This window comes from Myodes glareolus, chromosome 13 (assembly GCF_982192425.1).
Source record: "Myodes glareolus chromosome 13, mMyoGla1.1, whole genome shotgun sequence".
Classification (NCBI taxonomy): domain Eukaryota; kingdom Metazoa; phylum Chordata; class Mammalia; order Rodentia; family Cricetidae; genus Myodes; species Myodes glareolus.
The window spans coordinates 42,940,075-42,957,279 of record NC_142038.1 but is presented as its reverse complement, the minus strand read 5'-3'; the positions used below and the strand labels follow the sequence as shown (position 1 = coordinate 42,957,279).

The following is a 17,205-nucleotide window of genomic DNA, read 5'->3' as shown; positions in this document are numbered from 1 at the left end:
TGTAAGTTTTATACTTAATCCTAGTGTTACAGACATCAAAAACGTGACACAGAGTTTTTCTTCTCACTTAGTTATATAGGGAAGGAACCTTTTGAGCAGGAACTCAGCTTTGTTAAATAACTGAACGGTATCTATGTGCCGGGCATTTTGCAGTGACCCAGGCAGGCTTACCATTAGGGTCACGAGAGATAAAGGAAGATGCTTGCAAAACGTGCGAGAGGAACCATTCCAGGTCCCGAGAGTGACGTCTAGACCGTGAAGTCATTTGATTTCTGTGGTTCCCAGTTCCCTTCTTAACCTAATAAATAATAGTGAATGTTGCCTAATCAAAGAATAAATTTGGAAATCAGGCTAATTGTGCATGTAGTTGTTGAGGATAGGCCTGCCGTCTAGGAAAGAACCAATATGTGTTAAGGATTGTGAAGAAAAATATTTCAAGGTTAGACAGACTGGGTGGGGGTTCATCTTGGAAGAAAATCATTATGAAGTGAAAAGATGTTTTCGAGTAAATGGGAGAGAGGGGATGCTAGGGAGTGACTGCGCTGCAGTGTGCAGGGACCTGGGCGTGTCTGAAAACAGCTGTGGTTTGCTTGGGAGGTTTTGTTTCATTTGTGTTGGTTTTGTTTTTGTTAAACTATTTTGGGAGAGTCAGGGTCAAGTTACAGAGAAAGTGAAAGAATGTTTGTGTGTGTGTTTTGTTTTTGTGGTAAATCAATGACTTCACCACACAGATTTTTTTTTTCCCCTTTTGATTTTCTTTCTTTGTGTAGCCCTGGCTGTCCTGAAACTTGGTCTGTAGACCAGGCTGGCCTTGAACTCACAGAGGTCCACATGCCTCTGCCTCCCAAGTACTGGGACTAAAGCCATGCACCACCATCACCCAGCCGAGAATTTTAGTGAATATATAGAACCAGACTTTTAAAAAAAATTTATTTATTTACTTTCTAATGTGTATATGTGTTGGGATATGCATTGGGTGCAGGTGTTTAAGGAGGCCAGAAGCATCAGATTCCCTGAAGCTGGAATTACAGGTGGTTGTGAGTCCCCTACACAGGTGCTGGGAATCGAACTCAGGTCCTCTGGAAGAGCAGTGCATGCTCTTAACCATGAGCCATCTCTCCAGTCCCCAAGCCAGACTTTGATTGGGAAGTGATTTTTGTATTTTGGTCTCTGAGGGAATCACAGGTGTTCATAGGATGGTTAATGTACCTGGAGTAAGCCTTGAAAGCACATGGAAATTGACTATGTGTTTGTCTTTTACTTATGATGTCATATGTGGTTGACCTCTTTGGATTTGTAGAGAGCCATTTTAGTTCTTACTACAACCATAAAACTAAAACTTTATATTATAGCTCATGAAATTATATTTATGATAGAAACTAAATATGATTTCGTTTTGCCCAAACTTGTCACTGTAATTAATAGTGCTCATTTAAAGGTTCTCTTGAGTTTCTGCTCCATTTGCTATAGAATATTCCTTTTTCTTTTATCATTTGACTCTAAAATTTCGATTGTTACTACTAGCCCACAGGAGTCAAATAGCTTAAGTGTCTGGCCTCAGAAATAACTGGTAGTATTCATATTTGTGGTCATACGTAATTGAAAATATATTCATGTCTCATGTTTTTAGAGTTAACAGCTAAATAAAAACGGAATATAAAAGCTTTTAAGGGCTTGAGGACCATTACAAATAGATCAAGAAACTGTTCTAAGTCGTGGTTTTTCTGCACAACCTTCATCCTGTTTTAGTGATGGTGCCTTTGATGCTTAGGGCATCAATAGACCAAGTATACAATTTTAGAGACTGTCTTTGTTGTTAATTTATTCTCTAATATTTTGCACTGTTCTACTTCTTAGATATATACTTAAATTTCTTCTGAAACTGAGACCCTCATTTTCCTTTATAAACTATAGTAAACCGTCACTTTAACATGAACTATTATGAAATAGATACATGTATATATGTGGTGAGAACTTCATCAATGTGTAGTGTGTACCCTGTGCCTTACCCTACTCCCCAGAATTCCAGGACCTAACTCTGTGTTCCTAGCAGGTCCTTCCTTTGGTCAATGGAGGCCTTTCTCTCGTGCTGTCGTTTTTGGTGTGCTGACTCTGGCATGGATTTGACTCAGCAATGAGTATCTGAGACAGTCATGGTTTCTGCCTTTGTATTCGTTAACTTGGGAGTCTAGTACTGACTATCAGAGGCATAGTTTGGATCGTGTCTAGATTAAATACAAAAGCTAATGAATTGTTCAAGGAAAATGAGTGTGCTGGGCTCAGTCTAACCTGCAAACTTGAATAATTGTATGTAATATACAGTCAATTTAAATAAGTCTGTTTCTGTATTTAATTTTTTGAAGTTTTATTTTTATTTCGGAGTCCGTGTGAGTATTTGTGTGTACGGGTGTCTGTGGAGGCCAGAAGACCCCTTGGAGTTGGAGCTGTGTGGCTCTGAGCCCCAGATGTGGGCACTGGGAGCTGGACTCTGGAGCCTCGCCCAGCCAGCCCTTCCCTTGTTGTAGCTTCTTAGCTGGACTAAGGGAAAGGAGGTTTCCTTAACATTATCTGTACTCTTCAGTCATTGTCCCTTTCTGCTGCCACAAGGTGAAGATGTGGAAAAGATTTTGGATGAATGGAAGGAATATAAAATGGGAGTGCCAACCTATGGTGCGATCATCCTTGATGAGACGCTCGAGAATGTGAGTGCACTGATGTAAAACCTTCAGTGAAATGCTGATCAGCTACTCCTTGTCAGCCATTGACTGAGGTTTTCAAACATCCTTAGATTCTTAATGTTAAAGAACTAAACTTTGGATGTCTTACCTGCATTCTGTTGTGCTTGCTATGGCTTAGTTTAAAGAGCTGTGAGTTCGTTTTTGAGACAGTATGTTTAAATAGACAACGTGTGTCTCTTCATGCTAGCATATTTACAGTCTTGGAAGATGCTCGGGCCAAATGCTGTGTGTAGTTTGTTCGTAAATAATTACCTGAAGTATAGAGAAAAATATCTTTGGGGATGGAGAATGGGAAAGGAAACTGGATTTCTTTGGTGTTTATTTTTTACTTTCTGCTTGTTTGTAGGTACTGCTGGTTCAGGGATACCTGGCAAAATCAGGCTGGGGGTTTCCAAAAGGAAAAGTGAATAAAGAGGAAGCACCCCACGACTGCGCTGCCAGAGAGGTGAGTGCCTGCAGTTGGCGGTGAGTGTGGCTGTTAGCTTGTGGAGTCTTAAGTCTGTTTTGAGCTCTGGAGAAAGCTTAGTCTTTTTCTGAAATGTGAATGCATAGTTTAGCTAGAGACAACCATTTGGACAGGAGAGATGGTTAAGAGCACTGGCTGCTCTTTCAGGGGACCTGTGCTTGATTCCCACCACCTACATGCTACCTCACAGCCATCTGTAACTCCAGTTGCAATGTATCTGATGCCCTTTGCTGGTTTTCTTGAGTACCAGGCAGGCATGCAAGTGTTACACAGGTACTCAGACAAAACTCTCCTACACATAAAAATAATAAGGGCCTTTTTTTCCTGACCATTATCTATAACGACTTGTAGCCAACATTCTAAACAAAGGATAATATCCATAGTCCATTTTTGGGGAATGTGGTCTTAGTTTTGCTGATTGGGGGCACTGATAATTCTATGGGGACCTAAAGAAAATTTAAAATTTTGATCAAGTCCTGACTGGAGTAAGTATCCTGTGGGGCTTGATCATCTCAGGCAGTAATCTTGAATATGTTCTGGTGGTCTTCCTTGATCAAACCTGATTTTCTTAACTCAGAATGAATCCATATCTTCTCATTTTCTGTGGAAACAAGCAAAACCTCTTCTCCAAAATAACATACCTTTTGACTTCAATTTTGAAGTCAAGGTATTTTTAAAGTACCTATCTTGGATTAATTCAGCAGCTTTTATAAACAAATAATCTTTTGGCAGCTATTGCTTCTTTCTCAGCATTAAACAATTCAAAGAGAACATAATAACATACAGTATCCTGACTCTCTGTGTATTTTTCATCTTTACATGACTTTATATTAACCTCTATTTCTTATTTCTTTTATTTTTATTGTAACTTTTGGCTTTTTGAGACAGGGTTTTTCTGTGTATCTTTGTCCTGGAACTCACTCTGTAGACCAGGCTGTCCTTGAATTCACAGAGATCTGTCTGCTCTGTCTCCTAAGCATTGGGATTAAATATGTGTGCCACAAACAAAGGATATTAGATTCAGAGTTCCTGGGGTTTTTTTTCTTAAAGAGGGGGGAGTGCTGTGAGAATGGTTTGTATCCTGTCAGTTGTATTTTAATAAAATGTTGATTGGCCAGTAGCCAGGCAGGAGGTATAGGTGGGACAACCAGGCAGGAAGTAAGGGTAGGACAACAAGAACAAGAGAATTCTGGGAAGAGGAAAGCTTTGTCTGCAGTCCTGACCCAGCCACAGAAGAAGTAAAATGTGACTGCCTCGCTGAGTAAGGTACTGAGCCACGTTGCTAGCATAGACAAGAATAATTGGCTTATTATCTAAAACAAGTTTTAAGAGTTAATAAGAAGCCTGAGCTAATGGGCCAGTCAGTTTATAACTAAATAATAATAATAATAATACCCCCCAGACAGTGGTGGTGCACACCTTTAATCCCAGTACTTGGGAGGCAGAGGCAGGTGGATCTCTGAGTTCAAGACCAGCCTGGTCTACAGAGCAAGTTCCAGGAATAGCTAGGGCTGTTAGACCAAAGAAACAAAACAAATAATACATAAAAAAAATAAGATACTGTCTTTCTCCCCCCTTCCCACCTTGCTTTTTGGGGCCATATCTTCATTTGTTCTGTCTACTTTTAAAGCATATTTCTGGCTCTATTCTTTATAATGGTGTCTTTTCTACTTTTTGCTTGAAAACTGAATTTTTTCTTTGACAGAACATTTCAACTTCTAACTGTATTCTTTGTTCTTTTTTTCCTTTTTCATAATTCAGAAAAATGTAGGGTCTGGATTTTTCTAAACATTTACATGTTTCGTCTCAAAACTCATTCTAGCCTTTTACCTGAGCTATAAGATAAAGTTCAAATCCTGCTCCACCCCAGCTTAGCCATTTAAAACAGTCATTCCTTGTCCTCGAAATAAGATAGTTTCTAAAGTTTGAGTGAAATTCTGCCTACCCAAACAGCCTCTTCTCTCCCTGTCAATTGAGACCCCAGCTCGGTGCATCTCTGGATTGGTTTTGTTTGATTAGACAAAGTATCTGTCAGAAACCACTTGGTGAAGAAAGAATTGACTTGGTGTTCACTGTCAGAGCCTTGGTTAATTGTGAGGAAGGCATAACGGATCAGTGTGGTTCTGGGCATCTCAGGTGGTGCCTGTCTATGTGCTGAACCTAGAGGCTCACATCGTTGGAACCATGGCTGGTTTAGGCTTCCAAGATCTTCTCACCTGTTCTCACCATCCTGCTCTACCTCCTGCAGGCTCCACAGCCTCTCACATAGTGCCATGAGATGGAGGCCAAGTGCGAGCATCAGCCTGTTGAGGACATCCCAGATACAAACTGCAGCAACATCTGAACCTGGTTCAGGTTCCTTTCCCTCTGCAATTCTGTTGCCACTCAGCCTCAAAGGAGGGCGTGTCTCTCTCTGTAAAAGGGAAATTCCAAATGGGTGACTTTCTGTTCATCCTTATTTAAAATTCCTTTTTCTGATCAGCTCTTTAATGGTTCCTGAACCAAACAGCAACTATTGTTTACCATTTTGCCTTTAATGTATGGAAAGTCTGCCGTTAGCTTTTTATCCTGCCCCACATTTTACCCAACCTTTGAGATTTGTTCCAGTTTAAGCTGTATTTATGTAAAAGCCTTGCTACTTCAGAAAAGTCATTTACCCACTCAGATGTATTAAAGACAGTCACTTTGAAGAACTTCATAGCCAGAAGCAACATCTTAGAGTTTGGAAAAGTAGCGGAAATTTGATTCTGAGATGTTTTTGAGCTGGTCTGTTTGATGCAGTGGTATTTATTACCTTGTTTTAGTTTGGATGTAGTTTATTAGTGAAGAAAAAAAGTTACAGTTCTTAAAACCCACTGATGTAGGGTCTGAGATTTAGCTCAATGTGCAGAGTGCTTGCTGCCCAAGCAGGAGCGCTTAGTTTGGATTGCCAGTATACACCAGTTTTTATGTGTGTGCCAGCAATGTCAGTTCAAGCAACAAATTCTTGTCATCCGCAGAAAAAGGATGCAGCCAGAGCTTAACCATATTAAATCAGACCCAGAAAGACAAACACATGCCCTCTCCTTTCGGAACCCTGGACATTATATTGATACATTCAGTCATGTGTATATATGCAGGATATGAACAAAGTGAGATCGGGGAATGAATGGAAATGCCTGAAGGGGCTCGGGGAGAAGAAGGGAGATTGAGGTTCTGAGTGTGGTCAGAGAACACTTGCATAGAATGCCTTTCAGAAAGCCACCATGGGAAGCATGCTGGGAAGAGAGGGCTCTGTAGGTAAGAGCACTTAAATGCTCAAGCCTGAAGGCCCGAGTTTACATTTCAGCACCCATGAAAAATGGGAGAGATGGGCTCACAGGCCCACAGAGCAGGTGGCCTTCCCTTCGGTAGATTTTTTTAAAGGCAAGCCTTTAATCCTGATTTTTAAATGATTGCTTTTGCCTAAAAGCTTAGGGAGTTGGCTGGAAGGTTACTGTTTAGTTTGCTTGAGTTGACTTACAACTGGCGGGGTAGCTTAAACCACAGAATTTATTTCCTTGCAGATTTGGAGACTAGAGATCCAAGATTAGAGCTCCAGCTAATTGGATTTCATTGCAGGCTTTCTTGCTTGCTTGTGGGAATCTAATTTCCAGTGGTGTGTCCACGTGGGCTTTCCTGGGTATGTTTGGGTATTGTCCAGAGAGCTGTTGTGGTCTTTTCTTAACCAAAATCAGGGTCATATGGTTAAAAACCTCATTTAACCCTTTTTACCTCCAGTAGCCCCCTCTTCCATATAGTCACAGTGGCTACAACCTAGAATTTGTTTGCTTGCTTGTTTGTTTTGAGACAGGGTTTCTCTGTAGAGCTGGCTGTTCTCGAACTCACTCTATAGACCAGGCTGGCCTCAGACTCAGAGATCCGCCTGCCTCTACCTCCGAGTACTGGGATAAGGGCTTTTGCCAGCACTACCTGGCCATCAGTCTAGGAATTTCTAAGGTTGTATTCATGCCTTTTTCTTTGAGTGTGTCACCTAGGAGTGCTAGAGTTGCAGTCAATCCTTATGCCACTTGGTGGCGCTATAGTGTAGTGCAGGCAGCACTGTCTGAAAGCAACTGAGCAGTTAAGTCCTGGCTGATAGGTAGTCAGATTGTTAGCCATCTTTTGCCTATAGTTTATCCCTGTTTGATCTATTCAGTTTTTACTTGTCTTAGCATTACATTGGGGGGAGGCCCTTTATCCTAATTTCCTAGCTACGGATTAGATTTAGGATGATGTCTTTGTTTTGTTTTGTTTTGTTTTGATACCATCTCAATCATGTAACTAGCTACCCTTGAACTGATCTTCCTATCTTACCCTCAGATGGTGAAAAAATAAGATATTTTATCCACATTTATTTCCAGGTCTTTGAGGAAACTGGTTTTGATATAAAAGACTATATTTGTAAGGATGATTACATCGAACTTCGAATCAATGACCAGCTTGCTCGCTTGTACATCATTCCAGGAGTTCCAAAAGACACAAAATTTAACCCCAAAACCAGAAGAGAGATTAGGGTATGTAAGAGTTAAGAATATTTGTGGGTTGCTAAAGAGAATCCCAAGTGAAAGACGTGGGGAGTTGATTTTATCTACCTCTTGGTGGTAATCAGCTAGCTGCCATTGTCTTGTTTCAGAACATTGAGTGGTTCCCCATTGAGAAATTGCCCTGCCACAGGAACGATATGACCCCCAAGTCCAAGCTTGGCTTGGCACCTAATAAGTTCTTTATGGCCATTCCCTTTATCAGGTATGTTTATTTCTTAAACTGTAAAACTGCCCTTGGTGCTGCTATTTCAGGTTTGTTTGTGTTTAATGAATAGTTCCTGTTTTCATAGACCTCTACGGGACTGGCTGTCTCGAAGATTTGGAGATTCCTCGGACAGTGACAATGGCTTTTCTTCAGTTGGCAGCACACCGTCCAAACCCACTGTGGAAAAATTGAGGTAAAGAGATGTCCTTGTGAGATGGTGGCTTTCTGGGGTCTTCAGTCTAACACCGTTTGCTTCCTAGAGCAGCTTTAGAGCCCCAGACGCCCTGTTGTGTCTCAGTTTGTGTCGTAAGATAGTCTGTAAAGGTTTCTGCTGAGATGAAAGGGGGTAATTCACAGAAAGACACTTCAGGTACGTTTTAAAATAGTCCACTTGAGAGGACACCAACTTCAGAATAGTAGGAAAAGGAGAAGAGTGTGTTGAATTAGTTTCTGGAGGTGATTGAATGGGGTGCGTTGAGGTCTCTGCTGCACAGGAGGCGGGAGGTGCTGCTGAGTAATTTGTTAGAGTCAGTGACAACTGTTTGTACTTTTTACAGAATTTTGCATGCAAATGAGTATGTATGTTCATGTAAGTGTGTGGCCTCATGTGCTCGTGAGGAGGTCTAAGATTGGCCTCCGGTGTCATTCAGTTGTGTGTTGATTCATGTCCTCTCACTGGCTGGGGTTCTCAGAATTATGCCTTTCTTGCCTCCCCAGCTGTGGGATTACAAGCACACATCACGAAACTTGGCTTTTGTCCATGGGTTCTGGGATCTAACTGAGGTTCTCATGTTTGTACAGCAAGTACTTTACCGAGTAAGACATCTCCCCAGCTTGCTCTCAGCTGTGTTATGAAGAGGGTCTATTAATTACACGATGTGAACTGTCATTGACATTTGCTGCATTGGAACTCGGTACAGACTTGGAAAGTAACTTCGTTAAATGTGCATAATATAATTTTATTAAGTTTATTTATTTTCTGTATGTGTGTAAGTGTGTGCATAACACGGTGTGTATGTGTGTGTAGAGGACAATTTGCAAATAGTTCTCTTCTACCATACTAGGTCCCTGGGATCAAACTCAGTCATAATAAGCCTTGGCAGCAAGGACCTTAACGCATGTTTTCTCACTAGACTTGGTATATCTTCTCATAAGCAGCTTGCTGTAAGGTTTTTTTTGTTGGGTTTTTTTTTTTTTTTGCCAGAGTTGTGGTTTTACTTTGATTCTTGTTTTACATTTTTTTTCTAATTTGGTGATCTTTTTAATCTAGGATTTTAATCTTAAAAAAACAATGAGAGTATATCACATTTATGGTTATGCATTTTAAATAGGTGCTGTTCCATTTGTGCTGGTTTTACAAGGAAAAGACATTGGATTAAATATCTCAGGAATCATTCTGTCTTTCAAAATTTATAACAGTTATAATTATAAAGACATACTAATAGAAATAAGTGAACAGTATGACAGAAGGCAGGAAGACAGGACTATAGGCAAGAGTATAAAAGCAGATATTCCCAAGAAGTCCTAAGTGGTGGCCGTGCATGGCTGGAAAGCCTCCAGCAGCTTGTGCTCTTAGTCTTCGGGTGTCTGCTCTTGTTAGGAGGAGAGGTGATTGTGTAGGCTTTAGCTACTTTTTATGCTTCCTTTAGAGGCAATATTCTTTTCAGTCATACAGTCTGTTATGGTGGAGGAAATGTCACTGTTTTGTCTTTTAAAAAGGTAGAATTACAGAACATATCCTAATTTGATTTTTAAAAATACTTTGAGACAGGGTCTGACTTTGTAGTCCAGACTAGTCTAGAACTCAGTCATATAGACCCTACTGGCCTCAAACCAGCAGTCCTCCTGCTTCGGCCTCTTGAGCGTTTTAATTATACTCTGGTGCATTAGTTCCAGCTCTGTAAGTTTTAAGTGGAAAAAGGAATTCTGAAAGGAGTCTGATAATCTTAAAATGTTCTTTAGGGTACTGCTTATGTGCAGGTGTGAGATGCTCCGGGGTGAGATTCTTTAGAGTAGTATGTATGTGCAGCAGCAGTGTTCAAAGTGAAACATTCTTCATTAGAAGGCTGTGTGTGTGCGCGCGCGCACATGTGCGCACACGTAGGCCTGTAGCGTGTGTGTGTGTGTGTGTGTGTGTGTGCGCGCGCGCGCGCGTGCGCATGTGCGCACACGTAGGCCTGTAGCGGTCAGAAGACAACCTTTTGGAGTCAGTTCTCCCCTTCGCCCATGGGTTTCAAAGTTTTAACTCAGACCATTAGGCCTGCACAGCACATGATTCTACCTGCTGAACCAGCTCCTAGTCAATCCCCAAATCAAGTATTCTAACAGAGGACAGTCCAAAGATGGACTGATTTGATGTTTACATGCTGGGGTGGTAGAAAACACTGACAGTCTGCGTTCAGTAACTAAGCTGTTTTCTTTCTGTAAGAGTCAAAGCTATATTGTGTATATTAATGAGCCTACAACATATTAATCTCACTTCTAAGCAGAGATCTTCCATAGTGTTCCTTGGTGTTCCTGGTTTGATGGCATGTTTTATGTGTTGTGTGTTCAGAACCAAGGCTGTGTAGAGGTTGAGTCATGAACAGGCCACAGATACCTCAATTCAGTGCACATCAGGCTTTGAATTAGCTCCTGGTTCTACACATTCAGAAGTCTTTACCATTGCAGGATTTTGTATCTCTTGTGGTTTAAGGAGCTGTGCTCTAGAAAGTAACCTACTTTCTCAGATCACAGATAACATTGGTAGGGTCTGTGACCAGCCTATTTGATCAGATCCCTTACTGAGCCATCTGGAAAGAATGCGCTGTCCATCCTGTTAAGAAGGAGATTCACATACATCATTTCACTGCTTCAACTACATTTACAAAGAACCTTCTTTTGATTTAAAGAATATAATTACTTATAGGGATGGTATGGTATGAATAATTCAGAAAGGATAGGTTGTTAATGTAAGAAAAATTCATTAGCACCAATATAAAATATAGCTGGCAAAGCTGATCAGAATCTCTGCTTTAAACTGGACATTTAGGTACATGACATTAATCCCAGCACTCAGAAGGCAGAGGTAGGAGGATTTCTGATTTTAACGGTGGCCTGGCCTACAGAGCAAGTTCCAAGATAGCCAGGACTACACAAAGATACTCTGTCTTGAAAAGGGAGGGGTTTTTTTTCCTGCTTTTGTAACTTAAGGAATAGTGGGAAAAGGTTTGTTTTTCTTTTTTTAAAGTAAAACATATAGTTGATGGGTTAAACTGTCGAGACTTTTAAAGAGCTGCAAGTGAAAATCTTCTTTTTTAAACCTTGGTATAGTCGAACAAAATTCCGCCACAGCCAGCAGCTATTTCCTGAAGGTTCTCCTAGTGACCAGTGGGTAAAGCACAGGCAGCCCCTGCAGCAGAAGCCACATAGTAACCACACAGAAGTGTCGTCGGACCCTTTCAAAACAAAGGTGAGTGAGTCACACTGAATCCTTGCAGATGCTTTGATCATTCTGCTTCAAAATCATTTTCAGCAGAGGAATTATGTGTAGTGTTTAGAAGAATTCTGAATTGTTGAGCAGTTGCCCATGGTCCCAGCTTGTGACTTGAACAGACCTGAGACTCATTGTCCTTCATAGTCTTGGAATAAATCCAGTGTGGTAAATAATGGGATATTCTTTATGCATGTTGTCAGGGAGAGACTTGAAAGAAGACGATTTCTGAGTTAAGGTTGATAGGCTCTATTGTTATGGAAAAAAGTAACGTGTATTATATAGTTTTACTGTCATATCATATGGTAGGTGATTATACCTTAGTTTCTTATTGTTCACTTAATGAACATTTTATTGGTTTCCAGATTGTTGCCTCAAGAACAGTAACCACTCAAAAGTTCTATAAAACCCAGCCTCGTTCTAAAACACTTGACCAAACCCTTCTCTCAAGAAGTTCAGATGGCCATTAAGTATGGAAAAGACTCAGCAGTGTTTGTCACTGGGAAATAGAGATCAGTTATACCTCAGATGGCTGTGGTAATAAACCCAACAGAACAGAACCCCATCAGTGTTGGTGAGGGTGCCGAGAACTAGGGCCCCTGCTGTGCCCTTGGAAGTGTAAGGAGAGGCAGCTGCTGGGAGAAGGATCCGTGGTTTTTCACCAGTTAGACAGGAGTTTATTACATGAGTCCGCACCCCTACTCCTACATATATAAGCAAATGAACCGAGAACGGCCTTAAAGGGTAATGTCATCCTAGAGCTACTCACAGCCCTCTGCAGTACAGCACGTAGATGGATGGATAAAGGTGGCCTGTTCCTGCCCTTGACTGTTTTCAGTCGTTAATGAGTAAATTCTGAGACATTACAGTGTACGTGACCCTTGAAGACAATGGCTACGTGAAAAAAAACTGTGGTTCTGTGACGTGTCCCTAAGCATAGGCAAACCCAGGCACACAAGGTGTGTGTGCTAAGTAGTGATTACGGCTGGAACTAGCACAGACTTCGTCACCTTCCAGGGCAATGACAGCACACACCCTTAATCCCAGCACTTGGGAGGCAGAGGCAGTTAGGTGCATCTCAGTGAGTTCAAGACCAACCTGGTCTACAAAGGGAGTTTCAAGAGGACCAGAGGTATTACACAAAGAAACCTTGTCTCGAAAAACAAACAAACAACAACAACAAAAGAATTGTTCCTTTTTGTTGGCAATAGAGTTTCTCTTTTGATTGTTTAAAATGTTTGGAGAGTGGGAGAAAAACAACAGCAGAAAAGCTACGGTGTGGGCCGAAGTGAGTATTGCTAGTGTTGACAAACATCCGATCTACTGCCACCGAGGTCACATCCTAAAGAATGCGCAGGGAAGGAAATACTGCCAAGAGAAAAATGAAGCTTAAGTTGCGAGCGTGGTGCATGAGCTCTACTGTCTGCTCATTTCAGCTAGGTTATTTTTTAAAGTAATAGTTACATTCATTAGTCACAGTTCTCTCAAATAGCTGTTTTTCAAGATCTGAAGGAGAAATTGGTGTTTGAAAAGATTGTGCCTAAATTTGAGACTAAAAGGCCCAAGTTTCTAAGACACTGATCTTCATTATTTTGTGAAACCTTATCTCTAATAAAATAAACAGATAAGAGGCACTTATCTGTTTATTTTAATTTTCTGATAACTGATGGTCCCTACTGCATAATTTATACTATTAAGAGCTATAGGGGCCAGCAAGATGACTTAGTGTGTAAACACTCCCTGTACTGGTCTCACTGCCCGAGTGTGATCCAGGAACCCGTGTAAAGGTGAAATGAGAGACCCGGGTCTGCACAGTGTCTCTGACCAGCACCCACGCTGACTCACAGCCCCGTACACATGCACAATGTCAAATAAGCTTCAAGGAGAAAAGCAGGCTGTCCGGGTGCCCTGGCTGCCTTCCCAGCGCAGTCCGCAGTCCCCGCAGTCCCCAGGGATTCAGAGCTGCTGCTTCCTCCTCCGCTCCCATTCCTTTATCTTTGTGCTGGAGCTTGACTCTGGGGCCTTGTGCTCTGTGTGAGCTGTACCTGAGCTCCCACCCTGCCATATTTGTGCATTATAAACAGTTCATAGGCGGGCGTGGGTAAAGCAGGAGGTGTGGGAAGGACTAGGGAATGGTGCTTTTGCTGCCCCTGTTTCAGAGGAAATGTTCCTTTACAAAGCAGTCGTCTAAGAAAAGAATTGATAAAGCAAATGTGTAAACATTTAGATGATGTTTTATGAACTCTATTCAATTGAGATAAACATTCATAGGGGTATATTTGTGTTGTTGTACTGTGAATTTACATGTTCTTTTTACTGGAAAAACAGAATCAAAGTATGAGAGGGAATGGCAGAAAACAGTATCAAGATTCACCTAATCAGAAGAAGAGAACAAATGGAGTTCATAGTCAGCCAGCGAAACAGCAGAATCCCGTGATGGTAAGTTCCGGCTGAGGTGCCTAGGAGACTGCTCTCCTTGAGAGTGGACCGAGTGTCTCCAGACACAATAACGGTGGCTTAGTTCTTATTTTTATTTGATAAATTTAATGATAGAATTTTAATAAAATTGAGTTCTTCACTATTGCCGTCATGAACTAAAGCCTAAATCTCCCTTTGGCCATTCTTAACTACAGATCTGGAATAATTGGATACACTTCAACTTTTTGCCTTGTGTGGTTTTTTACATTTACTTTAAAGCCTTAAAAACACTATATAGTAAAAAAAAAAAAAAACAAGCAATTTTTTTTTTTTTTCTGAAAACCCATTGTTCAGGGGCCTGAAAGAATGGGTCTGTGGTTAAGGGCATCTGCTTTGCTTCAGAGGCTGCAAGTCAGTTCCCTGACCAAGATTTGATCTCTAGCTCCCGGAGATCTTATGCGATGTCCTGGCTTCCCTGGGGATTCTCTCTCTCTCTCTCTCTCTCTCTCTCTCTCTCTCTCTCTCTCTCTCTCTCTCTCTCTCACACACACACACACACACACACACACACACACACGTCTTTTAAGGGATATTGATTAAATTTGTGTATTTTACTGGATCCATAAGAATATAGATATTTATGGGGTGCCATATGTTTCAATGTATGAGTACAATGTGTAATGTTTATGGTGAAAAAATTTAGCCTGATGCGCAGGCAGAGTGAGGCTGAGGCCCAGGAAGTCAAGCCTGAGTCAAGCCTGGGATACATAATAACTGTGAGGCCAACCTGGGGCAGAAGGAAACAGTGGCTGACACTCCTTCTAGCTTTTTGAAGTGTAGTTTGCAGTTGTGTTGTTCATAGTTGTGCTACTACGTAGCACATCTTAACTCATCTAGGGCAGCCTCTTCCTGTCCTTCAGTCTTCCCTACCCTCAGCTTTGTAACCACCATTCTACTCGGTTTCATTCCATGGGATCCTCTGGTGCTGTAATTCATTGTTACAGTGCAGTTAAAAATTTAAATGCTTTCTCTTCAAGAGAGTTGAGTGTCTTTACTGATCTTTTCTGTTAGTGTATGTTGGATTTTCTATTTCATTTCATTTGTTTGCAAATGTTTCTTTAAGAAAGTGAGTTATGGCGCACGCCTTTAATCCCAGCACTTGGGAGGCAGAGGCAGGTGGATGTCTGTGAATTCCAAGACAGCCAGGGATACACAGAGAAACCCTATCTTGAAAAATCACAAAACAAAACAAGAAGATAAGTGAGTTAAATTAGTAACTTTAAACTTACGGGGAGTGGGAGACAAGTGTGGTTACTGTTGCTGTAATAAACACCGTGACCAGAGCAACATGGGAAGGAAAGGGTTTATTTCACTCATGGTTCCAAATCAGCTCAGCAGAGAGTTAAGGTCTGTGCTTGTTGGAAAGGAATGTTGCTTGCATCCAGTTACATTTAAAAGGTTAGAACTCTGGGGAATGTACTTTACTGGGAGAGCTATTTGTGCCTTACATACGGCAGGCCCTGGGTTTGGTGGCTAGCACTGGGATGACGGGAGAGGCTGTGGGGCAGTGCTGTGCATTTGAAGGTGAAAAGGCTGTACGCTGAGTGTTGTTTATAGCCGCTATTTGATAGGTAAGGAAGTTGGGATATATTCTCCAAACTCTTTAGAAGTTGAGCTTTAAGGAAACCCACTGGGGAGATGATTAGATTCCTGGTTTAATTTTCTTCTTGAGATGTTTGATCGTGTATCTCTTGAGTTTTAATATATAAAAATAACAAGAGACTGTGCTTTGTGTCTGTTTTTAATAGAAATGTGAAAAGAGGCTGCATCCACGAAAACTTCAGGACAACTTTGAAACAGGCAAGCCTTTTTCTTTTTCTTTTTCTTTTTCTCTTTTTGTTAATTGTCCTGTGGGACTAGGTTTGATTTTTTTTTTTTTTTCTGCGCTGTGACATCAGTGTGCTTTATGGTGATGGTGGTTAAAGAACTGCCTGTGTGCTACAGAGATGTCAAGTGTGATATTCTCAGTAGACACTGTTACACTCAGGTCCACATGCGTGTGCGCTGTGACACTGGCTTGTGGGCTATGGGAAACGATGTGATGATGAGGCTGCCTCATTCTCACTCTGCTCTTGTAGTGGGGTCAGCTCTGTAAAGTGCTCTTAAGCGCACACCTCTTACCTAAATGATGCCGTTTCTCCTTCAGTAAAGGAGTGCAATGTGTCTGGTTTGGAAACTGTGTTAGCCACTGTTCTATTGCTATGATGAGACACCATGTGCAAAGCAACTCTCTTAAAAGGAAAGTGTTTAATTAGGGGACTTGCTTGCGTGGCAGCTGGCAGGCAGACAGGATGCTGGAGAAGTGGCTGAGAGCTTTACAAACAGCAGCCTGGGAAAGACTTTGGACTGAAGTGAACTTTTGAAACCTCAGAAACCACAGCACACTTCCTCCCATCCTTGCAAGCACTTCTCCATCTGCAGACCAAGCATGCAAATATGTGAGCCTGTGGATGTCATTCTCATTCAGACCTCCACAGAAAGTTGTAACAGATACAGAAAGTAATTTTAATGCCACTAACATTTGATTAATAGATGTCATTTTAAAGTATAGCACACCATTAGTCTTAATTTGAATGGTAAGAAATTTCTTTGTGTCACTGATACATATTCATCCAAATTAAAACCTTTTATACTGAAAACTCACAAGAAATGAAGAACACTGGATGGTGGTGCCCGCTTTCAATTCTAGCACTTGGGAGGCAGAGGCAGGTGTATCTGAACAGCCAGGGCTACACAGAGAAACCCTGTCTCAAACAAAAAAGAGAAAAAGAAATGAAGAGCATTATTTTCTTTATTTTAAATATTATATATTTATTTAAATAATATAGGACAGTTTTCAGCTGCAAATCCACCAGTGACTCATTGATGGTGTCCTGAGGTGGGTAAGCTGGTTACCTCCATCTGTGCCAAGCCAGGAATGGAGTTCAGAATCACCTCTGTAGATGCCAGAGTTGACTTTTTAGAAACTTGACTTAACCAATCATTACAAAAAAATAAAAGCTGTCTTAAAAGAGATGTTCTGTGTCTGGGAAGATAGCCCAGTGGGTAGAAAGACCCAAGTTCTGATCCATAAAACCCATGTGTATCCAGACATTGGTAGTACAGATAGAATTCCAGTGTCCCTGTGGCAAGATGGGAAGCAGGGACTGGATTTTCGGAAGTCTGTGGTCAGTTAGCCTGGCCATGGCCATTGCAAAAACAACAAGAGGCCCTTCTCAAAGTGGAAGGCATGGACTGATACCGGAGTTGTCATCTGACTTCATGTGTGCACCTGTGTGTGC

The 17,205-nt window shown here is 41.3% G+C and overlaps 1 protein-coding gene across 1 annotated transcript in view; it reads left to right on the top strand.

The window, feature by feature from the left end:
• Dcp2 (decapping mRNA 2) overlaps positions 1-17,205 on the top strand; it is a 37,746-nt gene that overhangs the window by 12,973 nt on the left and 7,568 nt on the right. The window contains exons 3-10 of the mRNA XM_048419123.3: positions 2,575-2,702; positions 3,085-3,183; positions 7,587-7,739; positions 7,859-7,971; positions 8,060-8,167; positions 11,287-11,425; positions 13,775-13,885; positions 15,673-15,724. Coding sequence (XP_048275080.1) covers positions 2,575-2,702; positions 3,085-3,183; positions 7,587-7,739; positions 7,859-7,971; positions 8,060-8,167; positions 11,287-11,425; positions 13,775-13,885; positions 15,673-15,724 — 903 coding nt within the window. The remainder of the gene's footprint in view (positions 1-2,574; positions 2,703-3,084; positions 3,184-7,586; positions 7,740-7,858; positions 7,972-8,059; positions 8,168-11,286; positions 11,426-13,774; positions 13,886-15,672; positions 15,725-17,205) is intronic.